The sequence below is a fragment of the Botryllus schlosseri genome, chromosome 11 (genome assembly GCF_051294905.1).
Source record: "Botryllus schlosseri isolate E-star chromosome 11, Bs_hap1, whole genome shotgun sequence".
Taxonomy (NCBI): Eukaryota; Metazoa; Chordata; class Ascidiacea; order Stolidobranchia; family Styelidae; genus Botryllus; species Botryllus schlosseri.
Window position 1 is genome coordinate 19,735,309 of NC_137246.1, and position 21,554 is coordinate 19,756,862.

General features: G+C 42.0%; 3 protein-coding genes across 4 annotated transcripts in view; 1 reads left to right on the forward strand and 2 right to left on the reverse strand.

Moving 5' to 3' along the window:
* The window catches only part of LOC145449769 (uncharacterized), a 35,363-nt gene extending 30,411 nt beyond the window's left edge, over positions 1 to 4,952 (reverse strand). Inside the window, exons 1-2 of one of the 2 annotated variants that reach the window (XM_080328193.1) lie at positions 2,939 to 4,952; positions 620 to 1,808 (exon numbers count right to left, since the gene is read on the reverse strand). In XM_080328193.1, coding sequence (XP_080184319.1) covers positions 620 to 1,808; positions 2,939 to 3,047 — 1,298 coding nt within the window. In that variant the 5' untranslated portion in view covers positions 3,048 to 4,952. The remainder of the gene's footprint in view (positions 1 to 619; positions 1,809 to 2,938) is intronic. The other variant, XM_080328192.1, reaches the window with a different exon arrangement.
* Positions 4,953 to 5,284: 332 nt separating this feature from the next.
* On the forward strand, positions 5,285 to 12,950 carry LOC145449784 (trans-L-3-hydroxyproline dehydratase-like). Its single transcript, XM_080328213.1, has 7 exons — positions 5,285 to 5,549; positions 5,615 to 5,764; positions 7,822 to 7,979; positions 11,220 to 11,395; positions 11,918 to 12,040; positions 12,103 to 12,218; positions 12,478 to 12,950. The coding sequence occupies exons 1-7, from the start codon at positions 5,293 to 5,295 to the stop codon at positions 12,623 to 12,625; spliced, it is 1,128 nt and encodes a 375-aa protein (XP_080184339.1). The 5' UTR covers positions 5,285 to 5,292; the 3' UTR covers positions 12,626 to 12,950.
* On the reverse strand, positions 12,809 to 21,463 carry LOC145449778 (2-oxoisovalerate dehydrogenase subunit alpha, mitochondrial-like). Its single transcript, XM_080328204.1, has 8 exons — positions 21,222 to 21,463; positions 20,801 to 20,965; positions 20,175 to 20,370; positions 19,915 to 20,075; positions 18,330 to 18,478; positions 16,279 to 16,482; positions 15,085 to 15,256; positions 12,809 to 13,562 (listed from the first exon to the last, which is right to left on the reverse strand). The coding sequence occupies exons 1-8, from the start codon at positions 21,312 to 21,314 to the stop codon at positions 13,386 to 13,388; spliced, it is 1,317 nt and encodes a 438-aa protein (XP_080184330.1). The 5' UTR covers positions 21,315 to 21,463; the 3' UTR covers positions 12,809 to 13,385.
* Between the last annotated feature and the right edge of the window lie 91 nt (positions 21,464 to 21,554).

The window sequence follows — 21,554 nt, forward strand, 5'->3', positions numbered from 1 at the left end:
TCAGCAACGAAGTACTAATACTTTTCATAGTACTCAAGTAGCTTTTGCCTGCTTGCACTGTCTTCAGTTTTTTTGGCAAAACTAGGGCTAGAATACTTTTACTTGGAATCGCTATGTAGGCTACATCTACATATTTGAAGTACCGAAGTAGGTTTTGCTGTTACTTGCGCTGCTTACTCATTGCTCAGGCTTTTATTATTTTCGGGCGGAGATCATAAACTTAGCTGAACCGGAAGAATGCTGATCGTGCGATTAAAAACTGCTAATCTCGACGCATAAGCTTGGATAAGGCTACGCGCGACGATTAATCTAGGTGTCCCGAGTTTTTAATTAAGTGACCAGTGTTATATATTGCATCATAATGCGAAGACGCGGTTTTGGCTGTCAGTTGTTGAATGAAACGGCAGGCTGCTGATAAAGACACTGCGACTGGAATTGATAGAATTATCATTATCGAAATGAAAGTCGTGCGTAATCAGTAATGTACCGCTAAGTGTAGAAGCACCAATTTTCAAGGCGTACATACGAAAACAACCTCTAGAAAAACTACAAAACCTCGTTGAAAATCGGCTACCGAGAGGCACCCGCCATTAAAGCGAATATCACAAACAGTACTCACCTATACGAAGACCCCGAAGACGACGACAGTTTCCGCTGCAGTCCGTAATCGCTAATCACCCGCAGCGTCTGATCGGAGGGCAAGTTCGACGCGGCGGCCACTACCGAATGCGCCGGCGACGACGAAGACGAGGAGGACGACCCCAACGATTTCGCATCGCCCGGTATCACCGGCGGGGACAACTGCTGATCCGCGAAACAGCCTTCGTCCGCGCGCGATCCGCCGTAAGTCCCACTGTCCATCGAAGTACACCTCGAATCCGAGCTGTATGCGCTGTCGCTACTCTTCAGCGACCGTCCTAGCGCCGCGTCTTTCGCCCCAGTGTTCAACTCGTCTGTTTCGTCGGCGGGGGTATCCACTGTTTGATGCACAGAGAACATCCCCAAGTCCGTCTCCATACTCGCATCGCTAATGATCACCTCTGGTATCGCTCGGGACTTACGCTCTTCCGCCGCGTCCGAGTTAGCCGAAGGCGTAGTTGCCAAATGTTTGTCTTTTACCTCCGCCTTTGTGCTTTTCGCAGTGTCCGGCCGCCTCGGCTGAGTATTCCCCATGCCGCCGCCCGTATCAAAAGACCTTTCCGCGCTAAAAACGCGAACTGTTGGCTTTGCACAGTCTCCCGTTTGCTTTGAGCTACAGCGAAAACCGTCACCCGTCACCAATCGCTCATGCGCACGACAGCCAGCCGCCGGGATATCACCCTCGTCGCTGCGCGCCACTTCTGCGCTACTACAGTCCCTGGGAGATTTCTGTGAAGCTGCTAATACTACCGTAACCGGCGAATTTACGATATTGTTATTGCGCGTGGCAGTACTAGCATTCACGCGAACTGACGCAGTATGTTTACCGGAATCCCTTTCCGAAATGCGGTCCAGCGACGGCAGTCTGTCACTTATTAACGAGCCGCTGTCCTGACACGGTCCTTTGTCGAAAATCTGCCCGTTATCGCGATGAGTACTCGTACGAAATCGACAAACAACCGCAGATTCACAACGGGGCGAGTTTGCGATACCCGTTTGCCGTGTATCTACCAAATCGCCTGCGCCCGAGACCCGTTTCTCAATACGGGCGTGATTGATGGCGTTCTTGGATGAATCTGGATGGTTCGGCGTGGTTTTGCAATCCGCAACGGGCCCGTCTACATTTCGCGTGAAGCTCTTAGCGTTCGACGACCTGTTACCGATCGAGTCTGCAAACATACATACAATTCGAAACATGAACGCGCTTGTCAAAGCGATGTGGGCAAATACAAGTGTGTCGGATAACGCGCGTGACATCTGCTCATAAAGTTGTTTTGTTATTAAGAAAATCGACGGGCATCTGCAGACCACTAGAAAATTTTCCGCTTTCCCCAATTAAGAAGACATCAAGAATTGCACAATACGCAAATCACATTTCATAATTCATGAACGCCATGAATTCGACCCCGAAGATATCGAGGGATAACGATGACCACAGGCCAAAAAAAATCAACCAATGCTACGCGATATTGCTGTCACTTCACTCGCCGTAATATACAGAATCAGCATTTTAGCGTTCAGCAAGTTCACGACTTCTCGTATCTACAGACTAATATCGAATTCCAGCTGGCGTCTCAGCCTCATTCCCGGTTCTGACAGACAGCTATTACTGCGGACAACAGCACGCAGTATTAATTCGTGATTTTGATCTCGCACGGTCCATTCATAAAACTCGACTATTATTAGTAAAGGTCTGTTTGCAAGAATTCTCATTACGCACTAATGCCCGATTGAATCGGCGTAATAGTCTAATTATCGTACGTTATATCACAATAATGTGTCAGGCTGCCGCCGTTATGCGCTATTTAATTCGTAATAGCCGACGCAAAGAATCCTTAGCACAATGATACAGCATACGCGGTTTCACCCGTAAACGCGGTTTCACCCGTAACAGCTAACGCACCAGCGTTAAACGCAGCGTAAGCAGTCTAAAAGAATTTCAAAGGTAGGCACGGCGTCGAAAACCCGACTCGGCCGCTATTGAATTGACGATATTTCACCTTAGTCAAGTGGAAAAATCTGATCTCAACTATCTCGGGGTTTGACACGTACACGCATCGCGTAAACACAATGGAGCTTTCACTACGGCCAACTGTGCGTTAAATCCTGATACGATATCGGTTTGTTGCGCTCGCAACGTATGATGATATTGTCGACATCACCAGTAACTTCCTGAATAGCGAGTTAACAATAGTCATCTCACAGTTGCATAACTGCAACTGACAATTCGAAGCTCTCGAATTTACATGCTCGAAAAATCACAGTCCCCACGTAACCTACAAGGCACCCTGTAAGGTACCTGCTGTTTTCTGTGAATCACGCTCAAAACAAATTCCATCACCACCGTTGCCGAGTGTGCATCTCTCGCTAGTGCGTGACGTGACTTCCAACTGGTTAACGGACATCATCGAGCCGACGTCACTTCCTGATCCCGCTGAGCAGACGTCGCTACGTACAGTGCTTTTTGCCGAAGTCAGCACTTGGGTATGTTCGATATATCGATTGCGTGTGTCTCAAGGCATTTGTTTGTCCGTTACCGCTTGGGCTGCAGCCGCGTGCTGTACGGCTCCATGGTCATGTTCATCGTAGCATTCGAAACGCTAGAACTACAGGGTCTGTGATCAACGTCGTAACACACATAAATAAGTGAATTGAAAATATTAGATTAGGTAAACAACTTGGCTTGTTGAGTTATTACAATATTATTGAAATTATCACAAAATATGTTGAATGAAATCCTTTGCATGTCTTCAGAAATAGGACGGATGTACATGGCTATGCTCTTAGCGATAGGGATATTTTTGGACTATATGCAATTAATGCGGTCGAATATCCTACCATTTCTAGGCTGCATATATGAATTGATGAATTATTAATATGATACAAATTAAGACTCCTCCATTCACAAGGATAATAGGGAATCATGGCCAGGCATCACAAGCGGATTACACATGACATATCCTTGGTAAGAATGGATCAATAGCTATGAATATTTTTACATGGCAACAAAGGGAGGGAATTGATGAGATGTCATTCAAGTCAATTGACAAATTTTCCTTGAAGTTAGGGTGCATAATTGATTGGGTGGAATTAATAAGGGGAGCTTTTGATGACAAGAATGTCATAAAGGGTGCTATTATAATACAATGGGATAGTCTTCACCAAGTACAAGATTAGCAACCGAATATTCAAAATCCAAGAGAACAACTACAAATGTAGTATGAACAAACTATACATGATCCACAAGAAATGAATTCTTTATCTGTCAATGTGCTTACGTGATGCTTAAATGAAAAAATAGCAAATTCAATCTCCAACACTCAAAAATGGCTGTACAGTAGCCTACTTTTCTTGGATAAAGGCTCCCACAAAAATGATTACGGTACTATTTATGCATTCCATCAACTACAGTTGCAAAAGTAAATAGTAATTTTTTCAGATGACAAGGTATATTCAACCAAACTCAGTTAACACGTCAAATCAAGTTTACGGGTTTTGGAGCAGAAACAGTCAATAAAAGCAATAAGAAATCTGATACCCAAGTTTGGATCAAGCTTGCAAGTGGATAGGGTGAACTGCAGCATCATTGGGTCACTGGGTGTAGGTTATAATAAAATTTGGCACCGTTAAGTTGAGCTTGTCAACAAGCGACTCTAGCAGACTGCAAAATCATAGGATGTAGGTTGTATAAAATTTGTGAAACAGATAAGTTGTGCTTATCAACATTCAGCAATAACTATAAGACTCATAAAAATGATAAAATCTGATATTAGATCTTGCATATTGGTAACAAATAGAAGTTGTGTGATATATAACGTCAACCAGAACGAAACAGCTACCCTAAATATGATTAAGGTCGTTGAGTCAAAACATGTTTGAACCTCCAAATATCCCACACAAGAAAATAGCATTTACATTGAAACTTGAACATTAGAAATTTCCGGTATATAGAACACAACTGCAAACATCTAAACATACTGGGTAATTTGTTCAATCAACCGCACGTGATAAGGGCAATGTAAGACGAGCAAACCCTGACCCGTAAGAGTAATGTTATATCTGACATCATGCACCGTATGTCACAATCTATATCGACCGGTTAGCAACAAACAATGACGTCTAGGTACACAACACATGTATTGAATGAACAGCGGTTACAGTCAGACTACAATGTGACTAGTCATAAAGCATACAGTAGCATTACACAACTAAGCTGATTCAGGTAGCATATTATCGCAACGTAAACTAGTAAAATCCACGAACTACCACAAAGTCAGTAATTACTAAACACAGTCAAAATACATTACTATAATGGTAATTTAATCGCGCATAAAATTTACCCTGCTCGCTCTCCGCAGCCGAAAAACCGATGCCGTATGGTGAGACTACTAGCGCCAGTAAGGAACAGATCATGCCGACCGCAGAGTGGTGTTTTGATTTTGCGCAGTGATGGAGATGAGCAGCAAAATTCAAAACTACTTCAATAATTTGTGTGCTCAAGCTTTCCGTTTACAATTGTGGATAGTACTAAAATCTATCCTTTCAACCTGACTGGATGAAAAATCAAAAATCTTTCGGGCCCGAAAAACGACGTTGTTTTGATATGTAAATTCCCAAATCACTGGCCCATAACATAATGAGCAAACGAGTTTCATGAGTTCACTTCATACGTGTGATTCGAGACTTACTACGAAAACAAGAGACGCATTTGAGGTCTGCCGAACGCGTGGGTTGTCAATGGCTATGGATATACGAAATTTGGATACGGTGGGCGCGGCAATCACCACCTGTGAGATGCACACAGGCGGGGAACCGTTGCGCATACTGGAAATCGGCGGTCCTAATCTTGTCGGGAACACTATTTTGGAAAAAAGGAAAGATTTTCGGCGTAACCACGATCACATAAGAAAGTATGTACCAAAAATTAGCATTGTGAAAATTGGGATATTGGAGTTGTTAATGTACTTGGAAATAGGGCACTGATGCGTGAGCCAAGAGGACATTATGACATGTACGGAGCTGCGAGGGTCGCGCCGGATTGTGATGGAGCAGACGTTGCTTTTCTCTTTATGCACAACGAAGGTTACAGTACGATGTGTGGTCACGCTGTGATCGCCTTGGGAAGGTACTTGAATTACTAATCCCATCTTGTAAGTGAAGTGACTCCAGAGATAGTATACTTTGGCGAAGCGACATTACGTCATAATCTCTAAGTACTAAATTCCGGGGTGGTAAGGAGTAAGGACCCCAATCTGAGCTCGTCCTTCATCGGGTGATCTAATCATTACCGTCGTCATGGGCACTGGGCAGGAAGGCGATGCAAATAACAATATGACATGACGTGCGTGCACACGTAGGGCTGTTCAAAAAAAAACTTTTCCTTCTGATTTCACTGGCTACTTAATTAAATTGTTAGATTAGTTAAAAAAACGCTGCACGCCAACTTTGGCTCCATTCCAACCTGTAGAAGCGAGATTCGTGCAGTAGACAGTTTTGAATTTAGCATTAAAAAACAAAAAAATAAAATTTCAAAATTTTTCTGCCGGCCCCATAAAATTGTTAGGCTGTCAGTAGAGATGATGCGCACCAAATTTGGCTCAATTCCAACCACTAGAAGCGAAGTTATTGCAGTAGAAAAGTTTCTAATTCCTTGATTTTATAATAAATATATAAAGAGTTAGTCACCGTAAATACTATTTTATTCAAATCCAAATTTTTCTACTGCAATAACTTCGCTTCTAGTGGTTGGAATTGAGCCAAATTTGGTGTGCATCATCTCTACTGACAGCCTAACAATTTTATGGGGTCGGCTGAAAAACTTTGAAATTTTTTGTTTTTATTTTTTAATGATAAATTCAAAACTTTCTACTGCACGAATCTCGCTTCTACTGGTTGGAATGGAGCCAAAGTTGGTGTACAGCGTTTTTTTTAACCAACCTAACAATTTTATCAAGTAGCCAGTGAAATCTGAAGGAAAAGTTTTTTTTAACAGCCCTAGTGCACAGACTGCACCCTGTACAATACATATAAAGAAAACTGCCTTGCCAAGTTGCCGATCAATCAATCAATCAGTATTATTAATATTTTCATCATTTCAAAACACCACAAAACTGCGATACAATGAAAAGATAGGAAGGTGTCGAAACAACTTGGACTAGTCTTTGAGATCAGACGCCCACCTTGGCCTAGGCGAAGTAAAGAAGAGGCATGCACTGCACAGTTGCACACTGAATGAAAAGTAATGCAGAGAATATAAGACGCAAGCGACAAAATGAGGTGGCATGTGGCGGAACGCGAGATCGATGTTAGGTCGTGGTCCGGCAATCCTGAAGGCTGACTAGTATTCATTTAGAAGAAATTGCTTGTTTTCGACTTGAAGCGGACATGCTCGACGACTGTCGGAATGCGTTTTCTTGTATTCCGTCCTGATTAGTGATCATATGGCAGTTGTTCTTCGTTGACGTGCGACCGTGCGTGCACCGTACTTATGCGCTTTTGACTCCGAGGTGAAGTAGTTGAAATTTGAGGGACATTGACTGCAATGGAACTGATATATATACTTGGCAATTTCTAGCTTCCTCATATCTTCTATGTTTAGAACACCAAATCTTTTGAGGAGCGATTTATCAATTGCTCATCCAGGCCCCCGTGGTGCTTTGACCATGATGCGGATGATCCGATGTTGAAATTTTTGCAGTGGGTCAATCTTATTCTTTCAGGCAGCACCCCAACAGAGAATTCCGTATTGTAACTTTGATAGGAATAGAGTGTTGAAGAGTATCAACAGAACCCTAACTGGCAGAGTGTAGCTAAGGTGGCGAAACAGACCGCACACCTTCGATAGTTGTGGTTTGAGTGATTGACCCGAAGGCTATTATGGGACGTCCACTCATGCACTTTGTGCATTTGATCACGGGTGACGACATTCAATTACACGATTGCGATAAATGTCACGTCATCTATAACTTGGAAATCTTAGGTCTGCGAATGGATCATGAACTTGGAATATATTGGATATGCTGTAGCGAAGAGCCTCAAGCCATTATTATAATTGCCATCAATTTCGTACGATCTGCGGATCGTCAACCAATACAAGTATAGGATTGTGCATCGGAAACGAGTGAATGCAAAATTGCTGATATCAATGAAAATATATTGATGATTCATAATTCATCCACCAAGGTATTGCCTCGACACTGGGATCGTGCAGCCTAAAGAGCCGGAAACATTGGTGAATATACAGTGTCCTTGCGGATTGGTGCCCGTGTACGTCTCATACAAAAATGGAAAATCCGGAAGCGTTCGATTCCACAGTGTTCCATCTTTCGTATTTTGCACGGGTAATTATGTTAGGCACCCGTATTCTTTCTGATCACAGGGGTGGTCAGAGGGTTCTCTTACTAGCACTAGGGTTGCATTTAAAACAAATGGTTGTTTAAAACATGTTTTAAACAAAAGCCTTCTTTAAAAAATGTGTTTAATATAAGTTATATAATTATGCCATAATTGCGTAAACTTTTCAAAAACCAAGCTGTATGAGAGTACGGACGACGATTACCACCCGATAAAGCCGACGCATACGATATGGGATGGTTTAAACCCTCGAAATAGTCGGTTCAACAGCTGTAGTACGTAGATATAGATCAGTGGTTCTCAACCTTTTGACATCGCGGCACTCTTTGAGAATGAGAAATAGTTCGCGGCACACTAGGTTCTCAACTTTTTTTGGCTTACGGCACCTGAAAACTACCAGAATACTTAGCAGCACCCACAGTCGTACAGAGGGAGTCTCTGACGACGTACTTCTACCTTTTCGCAGCACTTAAGTAGGATTCGCTCAGCTTCAAAGAAGAGATTATGGTATCTTTTATGTCTGCGGACATGTCACAAATACGCCTACAAATGGTATTATTTGACACGGAAATCATTTTCAATTCTTCCGCTGCGGTGTCAGGATTTGAATTTTTAGCTATTACTTCTGCGCCCACATAACTAGCCTGCTGCCGCGATCTCGTTGGAACTTTGGTCTACGCTTATAACCATATTTCATGGGATTTGTTTGACAACAAACCCTGCCCACTACCGCATTGTCGATATAACCACAGCATCGAACAGGCCAAGCACGATCGCCACGAACGAATACGGAGGCTTACAGGCGTATACAAGGATGCCAAACGCATTTCCACGCAGATCGTGTATCACGCGTGATGATAGCAATACCTCAATAGTTCTACTGGCAGGGCAGCCACCCGCAGTTCAATTAATTGTAGTTCCAACAAACCGGGATAATGACCGCAGCGCCGAAAAATTTGTTAGCCGGTGTATTTTGATCAACTTTACTTCTCAGTTCTCAAATTCGTCGCCGGTAACATAACGTTGCGCTCCGAGCCTACATTTAATGGCAGTGCCGACACGTTGCCTAAGAATCGCAATGTGGATGTATAATAGTGTTTGTATTTCGAATTTGTTAACGGGAGCATCACTTCCAAGGCAATTCATTTCTCGTTGGTGATTAGGAAGACGATAAGGATTTGAAAACTGCATTGCCATACAGGCGCCGCCATGTTTGCTCTTCTCTGCGTTCAACGAACGCAATGTGCGAAACTGAATTGAACCTTCATGGCAGGCTATACGTCGGGTAAAGCGAATTCGCGGGGATATTAATTGCGGGTCTGACAGCAATTTTGATTTGTCAAATGCACTGTATAAACTTCAGGTCGAGCCCATCTTTGATTATTGATCGTTTGCTATAGACTAGAATTATTTAGCGCATAATTTCAAAAAATTTCGAATAAATCTCTCACGGCACACTTGCGAGACGTAAATGGCACACCGGTTGAGAACCACTGGTATATAGATCATTGGTATACACAATGAATGTTCTGATGACGATGACCGCCGGCCGTAAAAATGCTGCAAGACGGCGTAGTCCTGGTTGAAGATATTTTGGTCCGTATATGACAGGGGTTGGAAGCCTATTTCGTCAAAGGAGCTACATTTACCCTATATTTTCAATTGCTAATATCAATACCCTATGACGGGACAATTGAATAATATGCGTGACGCCATAGCCTGAAAAAAAAAAACAATAAAATACAGGTTTTATACAAGGACCTTGATTTAAACATGTTTGTTTTAAACTGATTTTTGTTTTAAACAATAGCACTAACTGTACTAAAGTGGTTTAAATTTAACGATAACGTACACTTCCGCATCTTTCGAAGCCAAATCTCGTGTTGACGAATAGAAAGTATATCTTTTTGGATAGATTCGATGCATTCCCTATGTGTAATCGACATAGCTCACAGGAGTAATCATAAGCAGTATCGTCATTACGGAATGACAATACGACGTGGTACATGTTTCTTCGCTAACGTTAACACAGTTCATCTGCCCTGCGTTAACCGCGAACGTCCAATTGTCCGTAGCGTTGCATTTAATACAAAACTATATTTAAAACAAACATGTTTAAAACATGATTTTTATTATTTGTTAGTCATGACGTCACGAATCATTAATTGTGGGTAGTCATCGACAATAGAAGATATCTGGTAAATATGGCTTCTTTCCCGAAAAAGGCTTCCGACCCATGTCTTAAGCCGGGGGTGGCAAACCCGTGACCCGCGAGAAGGTTTTGAATGGCCCTCGCGGTAATTATCTAAATCTGAATAATCGTCAGATTACATCGATCAAAACACACACAATATACGATGCGATAAACAGATATAGGAGGATGCCGAAACGACCCAGTTGCTGTCTGGCATCCACCTCGGCCTAATGTCTGATGTCACAGTTTTTTCGATGTTACTCTTTATTCGCCGGTGGGATGTTTCAAGTGTTGTGCAGCACGCGGGACCGGCATTTCGGCGCCAGCCATCTCAGAGCCAAGACACAGCACGATATATATAATGTCGAAAGTTGCGACTCTGCAAGTGAGCTCCCGGAAGGATCAAATCTCGTCAGCGTCCGTCCAGTGTCCAGGCGCCGAATTCTATCATCGCAATCTGCGCTCATTGGTATGAATGTGACCCGCAATACAACCAATATGACAGGCTATATCTTTGCATGCACCGTTACCTAATCCTGCTCAAACAAAAGATCATTCATACTCAAGTGGCCCGCGCAATGGTCTGGAAACCCACATGTGGCCCTTTGGCGCAAAAGGCTGGCCACCCCGGTCTTGAATCAACCAAGAATATTTTTGACCAAGACTATATATTGTTATGCAGTATTTTTACGGTCGGCGGTCATCATCGTCAGAACCATGATCTATCTATCTACTTGCTAGAACTGTTGAACCGGCGATGATTTCGGGGGTTTCAGCCATTTCATATCGTGTACGACTGTACGTCGACTATATCGGGTGAAGATTGTCCGTATTGGCTCATACTACAGTTTTTTCTCGGAAGTATTGCAACAATTATTGCATAATTAGGCCTATACAACTTTTGATATAAAACACGACACAACGCAAAATGTTGAAGCAGTAGTTCTCCTTGAGTATAGCAATATCCCATTTAACGCATACTTTCACCGCATTTTCCTAATCCTGTGCGCCAATTTGTTTTTCCGGCATGCAGGACTGAAAGTATTCATCCCGGAGTTGGATCGTAGCATCACTGTGGATGTTGCCTACGGGGGGGCGTTCTATGTTTTCGTGTCAGCACAAGAGCTGGGCATCGACATTTCTTTTGAAAGTCCGAAGAAGAAATCTACTGAGATGGGACAAGCTATAACTAACGCGGCGAAGAATACGGTATGGAGTATTCGAAAAATTTCCAACTCAACAGTGTGTTTACCATTAATCGGAACTTGGGTGTTATAGCTACATAACGCCTGTAAGTCTCGGATATCGCTGTTATTATATTATAACCGTAACGCTTGGTTTACTATAATACGCAACTTATTTAGGAGACCTCAGTAATAGGCTACGTCCTCGTTTCATGTTTCTGATCCCTGCTCACTCGGGTTACCATATTCTGAGATCCGAAAGAGGGCACTTTTTACAAATCACAAAAGTTATATTATTCACTGTTGTGTTTATTAAAAAAGGTAATTTTTACAACTCGACTCGCGAAAGACCCGCTCGAACGTCCAGATTCCACATTTCGTTTGTGGCGTTTTTTAGTTGTGCCTGCACTGCAGCCTGGCGGTCAATGCTATAAAGGAGGACGAATTGTCAAAAAGGATAGGACATTTCCGATCTTGAAAACGGAGTCATTCGATTATAGTGAACGTTTTAGATTTAGATTAACAGAACGTATCCATTCATCGTCAGGTTAAAGTGGAACATCCCGATAGCGAAGACCTCGCCTTTTTGTACGGCACAATAATCGTGGACACCTCCACGTTGGAATCGGACGGTTTGATCCGTCAAATGACGGTATTTGCTGACTGCGAGGTCTGTGAATCTATCTGGTCTTATCCCAGCTCGCTTAAGTTAATTTTGACGCCGTGTTACAGCTGGATCGAAGCCCTACAGGCTCGGGAACCTCTGCTCATGTGGCGTTGTTGGTAGCGGGAGATAGGATGAAAATGAACCAGACCGTGGAGTTCGAGAGTGCAGTGACAAAGAGCAGGTTGGTAATTGCACATGTGGTCGAAGTATACTCATAGATGTGACTATCCAGTATAATAAGGGAAATTTTCTATTCAAGTACAACCATAGCGACTTCCAAGTAAGTGAAAAAGTAAGAATTCCAAGCTGAAATTGGATGATTGATGGCACCCCGTAGTTAAGTGGTCGAAGAATAGCCTACTGTCCATGCATGTAGGGAAACGGTATCACTGCCTATTGATTGGAGACCCACGGCTATGAGCCGGTATCGAAATTTCCAGGTTCTCTGCTCGTGCAATAAATGAAGTCCAAAGCGGAAGGTTCGACGCTGTAACCGTGGAGGTGTCCGGTAATGCCTATTACACCGGCAAGAACGTATATGTGACGGAAGCCGATGATCCATTCAAGACTGGTTTCGTAGTCAAATGAGGAAGTACAACCGACGCTACAAAGCGCTACTGCCATCACTTGATTTCAAGTGTTATCACTGCCTTTTCGCAAGCATGTGCTGTATATTGACTTCTAGACGTAACGGCGTTCGCCGGTGTAAAAATGCCACGACTGCATCTGCAACCAATGTCTACAGTCCACACATTATTTCACGATGCATCAATTTTGATCTTTCCATGATCGATTCATATCTTTTATTCCGTTCACATAGTACAGAAGTCCTTTGCAATAATGACTTGGAACAAATTGCCAATTCCAATGACTTGATAATGATATGTAATCAATTAATTGAACTGACATTGCAGGATGCGAGTGAAGCTCGGACCAATCGCGTCCATAATTGCGCCAGTAAATATAATTTTCAGGCTACGCAATGAGGTCGGGGATTTTCTCAGCAATGAATAGACCTCGCGGCCCTATTCCTACATAAAATAGGAAATTGGAATAAGAATGTCATCGATTGTGATGTCATCGATTGTGTAACAGATGTGTTCTCGTCAATTTGTAGCAAGTAACAGTGCATAAAATATCAGCTATTAGAGAGATCTAGGTAATAATTCCAAACTCAAAATAGGCTCATAATTTGACATGACTATGTATGTATGTGTGTCTGTGCAATCACAGTATGGGGACATGTGCAAGGTCCATCAGGGGCAAGCACCTAGCTTATTTTGTTCAAGCAACTCACAGGTCATTTCCATATGTTTTACCACCAATCTACGCCTGTTGCCGGCCTGCATTAGCAAAATGGCTCATGGCTGCTCAGTGGGTAGTGCTGCGGATATTTCTTTACATGTTCCTTTAGTTCGTTCAGTTGTTTTTGCAAATGCGCCGGCAAATCGTGATAGACGTCCGTAAATAAATGCGTGGGCGACGGCTTCAGACGCTTTTCAGCCATGGTAAACGCCTCCATTACCTGTAACAGAATATGGAAGTTGAATCGGTGAAATGGCAAACCCATTTTGACTTGTACCCAATACAAGCACGAGCAGTGGTCAGTGACAAAGTACTTCAGTGGGTTGTATCCACTTGCACTACTATCGTTTTCAATACTATATCCATATTGGAATATGCCAGAATATCTTCGACTGACACTCGTCAGGGGGAATCGTCAGTAACCAGTAGAGCATCGGGAAGAACATTGATTCGGAAAGAACATCGAATATCAACAATCGTATCACAAAATATGACGTCACCGGCATGAAATTTCGAACAATCGAAGCGAAAGGGCTCAAGCCAGGGTTGTAAATACGTCACACGGTTCCGATTCGCAAGTATTTTCCTCAGTCTTGAAACAGTTTCTTGCCCTATTTTCCAAGTATCAGACTGATAGATGAAATACCAATAATATGGAAACTTTACTATTCTTCGAAGTTAGAATGAAATGGGCTGTCTTGGACGTCCTAGTCTCGAGTCGTACGACTTGGTCCTTTTACGCATTTGAAAAAATTACTCGAGTCCAGTCAAGTCATCAAAATTTGAGAACCACTGGTCTGTGGGATTAAAAATAAGACCGGGAAGTCGTCATGGTATAAGAAGACAAGACATAATTAGGTTCCAGAGACAATTTTTGATGCTTTGGTTTTTCGATCTTGTTTTTAAACCCAATTTTGGTAATCAAATAACATCATGGTCTGTGGTCCTAAAGATCAGATCAGAAACTCGTCCTGAGATAAGAACACAGGACATCTAGCTTATTGAGACATTTTTGTTCTTGTTTTCGAGACAACTTTTGGTGTGCCTTGAAAATATGTGCTTCTTTATTTCTGCTACTTATACTTGGGCACCAGAGGTGTTCAAGCAGTTATTGTTAGTAATAACGTACAAGTAACATTAAAAATCTCTACTCATCAGAGATGAGCATGGATTAGGATTAGGTTTTGAAAAAACAGGATCTGTGAAATTTTGTCGGATTTGGATTAGACATTTTTTTCAGAACGGATTAGGATTTGGATTTACCTATTTTCTGGGAGATTGAAATGTCGTGTGGCTAATGGCGACAAACTTATTCAGATCATTTATTATTGTACTTATGGTTACTAAGTTATCTTGAATCAAGTGAATCGTTGGTTGTGAAAGAAAATTTTCGAATCCCTCCATAGCATAAATTGGTATTTTTTCTGAATTTCCAGTTGGAATCGGATTAGGATTGGACATGGACTTGAATATGAAAAAGTTATTGATTAGGATTTGGATTTGAAGGTTCGGATTTGGACTGGATTAGGACATAGAAATTTCAAATTCGCTCATCTCTGCTACTCATGTAGAAGTAGTGATTTCCAAGTAAGTAAAAAAGAAGTATTCTTGGCCTAGTTTTGTCTAAAAACCTGAGAGCGTAAGTGGTAGTCTAAAAATGAGTCTGGAAAGTTCAATTGTATTTAAAACAGACTGTGGCTATTGCACAAAGCCAGGTTTGAAATGCCATGAAGTGCTCTCACCTGCTTCTTATTCGTCTTTTTCAATTCCTTATCCTTGGCACTGTCCCATATCCCCTTGTTGGTGATGTAATGCCTGAATCTGTTGATGGGCGAATCAGCGCTCTGCCAGTAATTGACTTCATCGACAGACCGATAAGCGCTGCTGTCATCGCTCGTACTATGGTGTCCGACTCTTCAAATACAACGGTAAAAAGACGTAAATTGAGTTGTGAGTTAGATACAAATTCTCGTCACATGCCGTCGTAATAGATAACGATGTTTGGTATTCATGACGCTTTGAATCCAGCCCGTTATTTTTTGTAATGATCCCCGAGCTGGTGACTTATAGTACGGCCCACTTTTGCTCTTGGCTACGCTGGTCGGGCGATGATAAGGAGCCCAGACAAACCCACAACAATCGGAAATTAATTATGGAGTCAAGTCAACCCTGGTCGGAATCAAAATCCAAGACCCATTGAACGGCGTGGAGCAGGGTTGTAATGACTCGAGTCATTTTCTCAAATTATCGAAATGACTCAACTCGAGTCGAGTCAATACACATCCAGTCAAACTGTGTATTGACTCGACCTGGACTCGAGTCATTGCGCATAACTCGAACCACGTCACATGACTCGAGACGCAGACGGCCAAGACCGACATTTCATTGTAATTTCGAAGAATAGTAAATTAATCACACTATTGGGATTTCGTCTATTGGTACTAGTACTTGAAAATGCGATCAGTAACTGCTAAAAGTGAGGAAAATTAATTATAAATGCACACCATTCGATATCACAAACAGAGTTATAAAATGCGGGTTTAACAGAACTTTAATTGGAAACTGAGCAGTCAACAAAATGACTTGGACTCAGACTCGAGTCATAATATCATGACTCGGACTTGACCCTCTGCTCGCTGACTTGGACCCGGACTTGACTCGGTGGTGAATTAAAAATGACTCAACTTGACTCGAGTCAAAATTATAAAAGTGAGATGAGATTGGCTTGTGACTCGGGGCCTTGTGACTTGGTTACAACCCTGACTGGGAGTAAACGATTTTTCCAGAACATCTGATGTATGAGGCATACTCTTTAGATTATAGTCTGATAATTACACAGGATTGATCAATTCCGCATTGCCACAATTAAAAAGATTATCTTAATGAGAACAACTTATTTCTGACATTATCAAATCCGCATGCATAAATAAGGTTACCTGTAAGTCATAGCTTCGATCAAGACTGGTCGGCTTTCTTGGACAGCAATTTGTCTTGCCTTCTTGGTGGCATTATACACAGCGAAAACATCATTACCGTCGACTCTCACAGTGATCATACCATAACCAGGTCCCCTCGCACCGATTCCATCCCCTCTATATTGGTCGGATGTGGGCGTAGATATGGCGTATCCATTGTTTCTACTGTAAAATAATATTTATGCACATTGCATCTAGTACAAGCAAGTGCTTATACATGAGAGGGCAAAATAGAAAAAATACATATTTTTGGAAATTACGAACAAATGTCCAGAGCTAGCAGAAACTGGCCCAGGGTTTCAATTCCATACATTCTATCAACAATATTGATGTTTTGAGACCCTGTGGAGATTCATGGTAGGGGCTCTGGAAGAAAAATGAAAAATAATTGATACCTTGATTGTTCAACTGCGAGTAAAACAGGGCATTGGAGCATTTGCATCACAGTTAAGTCACTATTAAACATCAACAGGTTTTTCAATCCAAATTTCTATACGGTACCTTACAGGATAACTTTACAAATCAGTAAAATAATATTTCTCAAAATATTTCATAACTCAGGATGAAACTACAGAAAATATCTATCATAGAGAGGAGAGCCATTTTATTCATTCAATAGCAAGACTATCTACAAGTAAGTCTAGTATAGGGGTCCTCAAAGGGTGGGCCATGGCCCACTGGTGGGCCACAGGAGCATCTGAGGTGGGCCAAAGAGCTATTAGGAATATTGTAGAACTGATGAAAATTTGGTTGTATTTGTTATGTTATTCGCTCTAAAATGTATTCATATTATCAAATTATACGTAGGCTACCTCAAGTTTTCCATCCGACTCTAATGGGGCGTAGTGGCACGTACGGAGTCATAATGTACAAGTCGACTACGACAACCTACGGCTGACGGCAACGAAAATAATTTCGATTGAAGTTAGTGCTGAAGTGACCAAGTATTGCAGCAGGGTCGTGTGTCGTATGTCGTTTAAAAGGGTGTGCATTAAATTGGGACAGAAGTGTATTTGAAGTAGATTTACGGTGCCAAGCGTATTATTGTAATATCAAAATAGCCATAATCGTAATTTATTATCAATTATCAACTTCCTATCGAAGTAAACGACACCACCGCAACGAATCGTAATGTATTGAGGATTTGGCGCAGCGCATTAATGTTTGGAGTTGGTTTAAAGTTTCCGGCCTTGAAATCCTTGTACATAATGGAAGATTCACATGACATGATTGTATCAGTGTATTGGATGTTCTGACCTCACAACTTCAGTAGATACAGGACATACTATATGTAGGACTACATTGTACAGCTTGAACATTAAAATATTCTTTCTTCACATCTCTGCAGTATCCCTTTCACCGAAGAATTGTTTGAAGCTGGACCAGCCCAAAATACCCACCATAGTGGAACTAAAACCCCAATCACCTAGTGGAGGCGGGGATTAGATAATTGGAACAGCACCCATATTTATGTACACAAGAGTTATACGATCTACCAGGGCCGTAACTGCCGCACCTAAAACTCCCCATTGGGGGGAGCTCAAAGGGGCCCAAATTTCGTTGGTTGGTCGTTTGTTTGTTGGAGGAGATTTATCCTACTTGAAAATTTTTGTTGCGCTTCGCGCGATTTCATCTATATGAAAGTGTACATTTCTAATGATCAGTAAGAGAAAATGCGCATATTTTGGAGAAACATGCATATCGGCGCCAGCGATGACCACGCCTTGAACGGGACTATGACTTTAGGATAAGAGGTGGGCCACAGAACATTTTCAAACCGGAAAATGGACCACGGGGGAAGACGAGCTGAGAACCCCTGGCTAGTATTTAGGAATACGGTAACAACAATAAGGAGCAACGCTAGGAAACGAACAGGCTGAAGAAGATTTGCAATAGGGATAACATGACAAAAGTCAATTCAGTAACATTTTACATCAGTGCAATGTGCATTTGATTTTGTGATCTATTTTCAATTGGCAAATGTAAAATCGTACCCAATAAACCAAACTCACCAGAAGAAAATACATGGTGCATCAAGAGTGGCAGCAAAATTCAAAGCCGCATGTGCATCACCTTCAGAAGCAGCCCCCTCCCCAAAGTAGCAGATAACACATCTGTCTGGATCATCGCTAAGCTTCAAAGCGTATGCAGCACCTGATGCCTATATTTAAAGTTTAGTGCTATGCAGATCTATATGTTTAGAACAGTGGTTCCCAACCTTTTTCGACTCATCGCCCCCTTTTGAAGCTCCACACCGATCATCGCCCCCAAATATTGGGAACCGAAAAATGGACATACAAACTGGGATCATTGGCGAGTTGACTAATGAAAAAAGGTCAGCTTTTCGGCCCGACCTCAAAATTACACTTTGACAGCTAAATTTCCGTGAATTGTCTAAACAAAAGGTAATTTCTCCGACTTGACGCCAATCAGGACCGTAACAGCACTTCATCAGGCACCCCCAAAACATTGCTATTAAGCCCCCATAGGGTGATAAACCAAACCCCAGACCCCTCAGCTAGTGGGTTTTTTGTTGCTACGTATAAGCTATACCCTATTTCATGTACTGTTTGATGGGTCACCGTAATTCGCCTAAACGCGTGAAGCGCGACCAATTTATATCATTCATGTTTAAATCGGTCAATATGGTCGGGAATTGCATATATATTGCTATCAATTATTTATCCTCTCTCTGCTCACGTAATCAGATTTACCGGTAGAGCTAAGTGTGGTGTGTTGGAAAAGGTAGGACCCCTAAATAATAATTAAACATCTTCGGGCGGACCCGTTGTTATATTGACTTCGTTACATGAAGCTATTTCGTGACCTCCTACATCTGCCATGTCGGAAGATATGGAAATCGCCAAAACGTACAAAACTAAAAGACGCACATGATTTCAAATTGGTATTTCTTTACTGGCAAAGAATTTTTCCCTGCGGGATGGCATTTGTCCTGTAGGGTTCAGATCGCCAGGAAAGGAACATTCGACGCCTGCCATTGAGGCGCCTATGGACAAATAAATATATATATGTATATATATCGAAGTTTTCGGTCAGCACAAGGGCATTCGTTTTCGGCCAAGGTCTTCTAGCTGCTGATCGTTCTGGCACACTTCTCGGAGTCCCATGTTACATGGCCTATAACTTCATATATCTTGGTGCGTCATGGCGCAGTAATGACCGCATCCGAGGCCTCCCATTTCCATAAATCATGCGTATTTATGTTGGGTGACGGGTACCCCGAAATATATGAAAATAATGAAATCGCGCGCAGCGCGAAAACTTTTTGAAAAAGTTGCATGAATTTCTAAAAAATTACTCTATAATTTATGTTAATTCACGAAATAATTTTGGGCCTTATTCGATTTCGGCCCCCCACCCCCAATTGGGGGTTTGGGGTGTGGCAGTTATGGTCCTGACTCCAATATAGCCGTTTTAACTCGTCATCGCCCCCCTATCTCCCCCTTCGTTGTTTTCGCCCCCTTCGTCTGTTTTCGCCCCCCTATCGCCCCCTTCGTTATTTTCGCCCCCCTAGACCGCCCCCTGGGGGGCGATATCGCCCACGTTGGGAACCACTGGTTTAGAAAGATATCTTACCTGGGGCATTTGAGTGGCTAGAGGGGAACTAATAGTGTAATAGTTCAAATCTTTTGAACCATAATGCACTGGCATCTGTCTTCCTTTTGCAGGATCATTCACATTAGCGTAACACTGGTCCATAAATTCAGATAGCTGAAAACCTCTCCACATAAGCACACCTACATAAAATATTCTCATTCAAAGACCAATAACCATATATATGTCACAGGCCTAGGCTATATAATATTGATCTAGATTGATGCATAAAAATTTATTACCTGCTTCACGATACTGTCCAAATACGAGATCTCTATCATCTAGTCCTGCAGCACTTCCTATATGTGTGCCTTCTTCTCCATAATTTGTCATGTAGAAGCTAATTCTACCCTGCCTTTGCGACTCGTACATGATTTCATCCATGGATTTGAGCATGGTCATACTTCTGTACATCTTTAGCAAAGTATCCGTGTCAAGCTGCAACACAATTGATAGAAACAAATATAAATGATAATCCCAATTGACAGTTAATGCACATGTAAAAATGAAGTCTAAGCTAGTAGGTTTGATCTTGCTACTATAACGGTGCCTCTGATCCGGGTTGGAATCCCGGTACGTTTAGCGTAATATATTTGGTGTGCCAAGAAGGTTCTCAGCGTCACACCTGTGTGTAGTCAGTAGAATCTTCGGTGTGCACGAGACACCGATTCCATATTGGCCTCTGATACTCATATCCAGGAAAATGCTTGGTAGCAGATCAGTTCCTTATCATTATTATACAGGAATATCGATGGATATTACTATATGCCATTCCGCATTTGAGAAAACGACACAGGCTGACAAAATGGGCCTACAGGAATACTGCTCCTCATACACAGTGCAGTGGAGCATTAGAATGTGTACAAACCTTGGGATCTTGAGATTCATCAAGCAATTTTCCATCTCTGTTCAGTACACGATACACTGGAATGCCTTCATTTATATCCGGCTCCAAAAACTCCAACTTATTAATGTACTCCGTCTTGAAACCAGGATATTGTGGCTTGTCATCTTTACCATCATCATGCAGCCTCTGAAAATTGTAAAGGCGTTTCAAAGTGTTCGATAAATAATGGGTTTACTTTGTCAGGTTACAAGTCCAGCAGCAGCAGCTTGATCAATATTTAAATTTGACTGTAAGCATCGACACCACATAAGTAGAAGTCATAGCATTGCAGTTTACGATCTTGATACACAATGATAATGTATTGGCTAACAATTTGACCTATACCTATATTGGCCAAATATGTTGAAAAGTCAAGAATTAATATCAGTTCTATAATACTTACACGTATTGTGGACGCGGTCATAGAATTTCCCACAAACACTCCACATCTTATTCTAGCGAACTGCAATGCAGCGGACGATATCACACGATGCATCTGCAATCTGTCGTATCCAGATTACTTCCAATCCAATACCGTCAATAAACGTGGGATTACTGTCGTACAGTCTGTACAGTTGCAGCAAATAGATTTGTTGCAGTGTTAACAGTTCCACATAACGTTCTCTTAACCCTTTAGTGACAAATGAGTTAGTTGACAAAAATATTAATCGTAAAGAGACGATGTACTCGAACTCAAATTATAGATAACTAACCTCCGTAGGTTAGTTATCTATGC

Coding starts and splice junctions, on each gene's coding strand:
- LOC145449778 (XM_080328204.1), bottom strand. CDS start 21,314: ATGCATCGTGTGATATCGTCCGCTGCATTGCAGTTCGCTAGAATAAGA. Junction 20,371..20,800: donor ATGAATCTCAAGATCCCAAG/GTTTGTACACAT, acceptor ATTGTGTTGCAG/CTTGACACGGATACTTTGCT. Junction 16,483..18,329: donor GCACCATGTATTTTCTTCTG/GTGAGTTTGGTT, acceptor ATTATTTTACAG/TAGAAACAATGGATACGCCA.
- LOC145449784 (XM_080328213.1), top strand. CDS start 5,293: ATGAGTTCACTTCATACGTGTGATTCGAGACTTACTACGAAAACAAGA. Junction 5,765..7,821: donor GCTGTGATCGCCTTGGGAAG/GTACTTGAATTA, acceptor TCATCCACCAAG/GTATTGCCTCGACACTGGGA. Junction 11,396..11,917: donor CTAACGCGGCGAAGAATACG/GTATGGAGTATT, acceptor ATTCATCGTCAG/GTTAAAGTGGAACATCCCGA.